The 2,532-nt window shown below is 53.7% G+C and overlaps 1 protein-coding gene across 2 annotated transcripts in view; it reads left to right on the plus strand.

Moving 5' to 3' along the window:
- Positions 1-1,718: 1,718 nt before the first annotated feature.
- Positions 1,719-2,532, plus strand: part of PSMD5 (proteasome (prosome, macropain) 26S subunit, non-ATPase, 5) — a 33,781-nt gene continuing 32,967 nt past the window's right edge. For both annotated transcript variants that reach the window (XM_011989512.1, XM_011989513.1), the window contains exon 1: positions 1,719-2,132. In XM_011989512.1, coding sequence (XP_011844902.1) covers positions 1,960-2,132 — 173 coding nt within the window. In that variant the 5' untranslated portion in view covers positions 1,719-1,959. The remainder of the gene's footprint in view (positions 2,133-2,532) is intronic.

A 2,532-nucleotide genomic window follows, 5' to 3' on the forward strand; every position in this document is an offset into this window, starting at 1 on the left:
ATCATCATTCACACATCCTCCCAGTTTCCAGCAAGCTTAAGAGTGGCTGATTTTATATCACCCATCACCTCTTTTATCACTACCAAAGAATCAGCAATATTGTACTGCTGCCATGTTTCTTTCAGAGTAAGGCGAGGGTTTTTTTAAATACAGTCAGCAAAGTGGTCAAACATATGTTTGGTGTAATACCTCCCAAATGCTTCGATTATACCCTAACCCAAGGGCTGAAGAAAGCTAGGGCCTTCCTGAGGGAGAAACACAATCAACATTAGAATGAACAAAGAATAATGAATCTGGGTGATTGGGACCTCCGTCCACAATTAGCAACATTCTGATTTCCGGATTTTTTTTTCTGTTAAATGACTTCGGACTTGATGGATAAAAAAATAACAAAACCAATCCATAAAGTGGCAATGGTGATTCTGGGTGTGTTCACAAGAAAACAGGAAGGCGTTTATCTCTTTCTGAAAGACAAGTGGGGGATTAGAGTCTTTGTAAAGCAGCAGTGGTTTTATCATTTTGTCACCTGAGGCACTGCCACAAAAAAAAATGAGGGAAATCCTGTCCTTAGCCTCCTCTAAGCTTTCCAGAGTTTTGTCTTTTGCCCCAAAAGTAGGAAGGCACGCACAGAAAAGATGGGTCGTCTCCTTGGTGTTGAAGACCTGTTGAGGCACATAGCCTCTCTCCAGTTGCTTGGAATACTCGGTGCCCACTCAGCATTTAAGGGTCCTTCCTCCCCATCAATCTGGTACATTGCAAAACAGCAGTGATTTTTAAAGTTCTCAAACCACCCCTTGCTCCCATGATACTTATTTGGGTTGTCCTCCCCAGATGTTTCCTACTGGTTCCCTGTGGATATATTAGGCCTGGTTGCAGATGGCCTTCCCGGTCAGATGTCGCCCTCTATCATCTGGCTCTCCACCTAAAAGGTTAACTGGATCTCCACCTTCACGATGTTTACATTACCGGGAATACACAGCAGCTTGGAGCAGATGGGCGACCAACTCTCCACACTGGTTTTTCTTGGTTTTGGGAGGGGGGCGAGGGCGCCAAGGTGTTGGGGAAGCAGGGTCTTGCTGTCACCCAGGCTGGAGTGCAGTGGCATAATCACAGCTCACTGCAGCCTCGACCTCCCAGGCTTAGGTGAGCCTCCCGCTTCAGCCTCCCGAGTAGCTGAGACTACAGGTGCGTGCTACCACACCGCACTAATTTTTTTCTTCTTCTTTTTTTTTTTCTTTTTGGTAAAGACTGGGTTCTCACTATGTTGCCCAGGCTGGTTTCGAACTCCTGGGCTCAAGCGATCCTCCCGCCGCGGCCTCCCAAAGCGCTGGGATTACAGGCACGGCCACCGCGCCCACAGCTGCTTCTCCTTGGTGGACTGATCAACACCAACAAGGCGGCGCACGTCCCTATTACTCACGCCTTTGTCCGGCTCCTGGAGAATACTCATCCAGTCTTCCTGGAGGCACGACGCTCCTCCTCTTGACAGGTGTCTGGCCCAGGATCAAGATTCCCCTCCAGGCCTCCGCTCCGCCTGGGGCGGCCTCACCTGCGGTCGTAGCCGCGGTGGCCTCCCTAACGGCTGCGGTCGCCGCCGCCTAGAGCCTGGTTTTGGAGCCGCGAGGCCGCCCACGAAGCTCTTTAACTTCCCGTAAGTCCCCATCCTCGCCGCTCCGCTGGCTGAGAATTTGGCAAGTCTTGCCCTACGCGATAAACACGTAAGCCAACTGGCAAACTGGCCTCCGCAATCTTCTGAGCAGCGCCCTAGATGACGCCAGACAGAGGGAGCCGCAGCCACTGGCTACAGTTGACACAGCCCTAACGGACACTTCTCGCGAGGCTTGGCAGCCCCATAGCAATCTCAGGGACAGGAGGCTGTGATCAGCAGATCTCGCGACGTTCAGGGAAGCGCCCCGGGAACCGGGCCGCTGGGCCAGCCCCTGCGTGGGGAGGGGCAAGATGGCGGCCCAGGCCTTGACGCTGCTGAGGGAGGTAGCGAGGCTGGAAGCGCCGCTGGAGGAGCTACGCGCTCTTCACTCAGTGCTGCAGGCAGTGCCGCTCAACGAGCTTCGCGAGCAAGCAGCGGAGCTGCGCCTCGGCCCGCTCTTCTCCCTGCTTAATGAGAACCATAGGTGAGAGGACCCCGGGGCCTTGAGCCGAGGAGAGGGGCACCCCTAAATATGGACACGAGAGTGGTTGAGGGCAAGAACAGCGCTTTTCCCAGTAACAGGGGAGGTGGAAAGTAGCCGAAATTTGCAAAGAGGGAAGGATCCCAGGTTCAGAGGGCAGGAGACGGGATTCAGGTTCAGCCTCTGAGAGTGCCCCAGGGTGTTTTCTCCCGTCGCCTGGCCTCGCTGCCTCTGAGCAGTGAGGCACTGCCTTCTCCTTCAGATAGAAATTAAAGGAGAAGGCCGGGCGCGGTGGCTCAAGCCTGTAATCCCAGCACTTTGGGAGGCCGAGACGGGTGGATCACGAGGTCAGGAGATCGAGACCATCCTGGCTAATACGGTGAAACCCCGTCTCTACTAAAAA

Source organism: Mandrillus leucophaeus, unplaced genomic scaffold (assembly GCF_000951045.1).
Source record: "Mandrillus leucophaeus isolate KB7577 unplaced genomic scaffold, Mleu.le_1.0 Scaffold354, whole genome shotgun sequence".
Taxonomy (NCBI): domain Eukaryota; kingdom Metazoa; phylum Chordata; class Mammalia; order Primates; family Cercopithecidae; genus Mandrillus; species Mandrillus leucophaeus.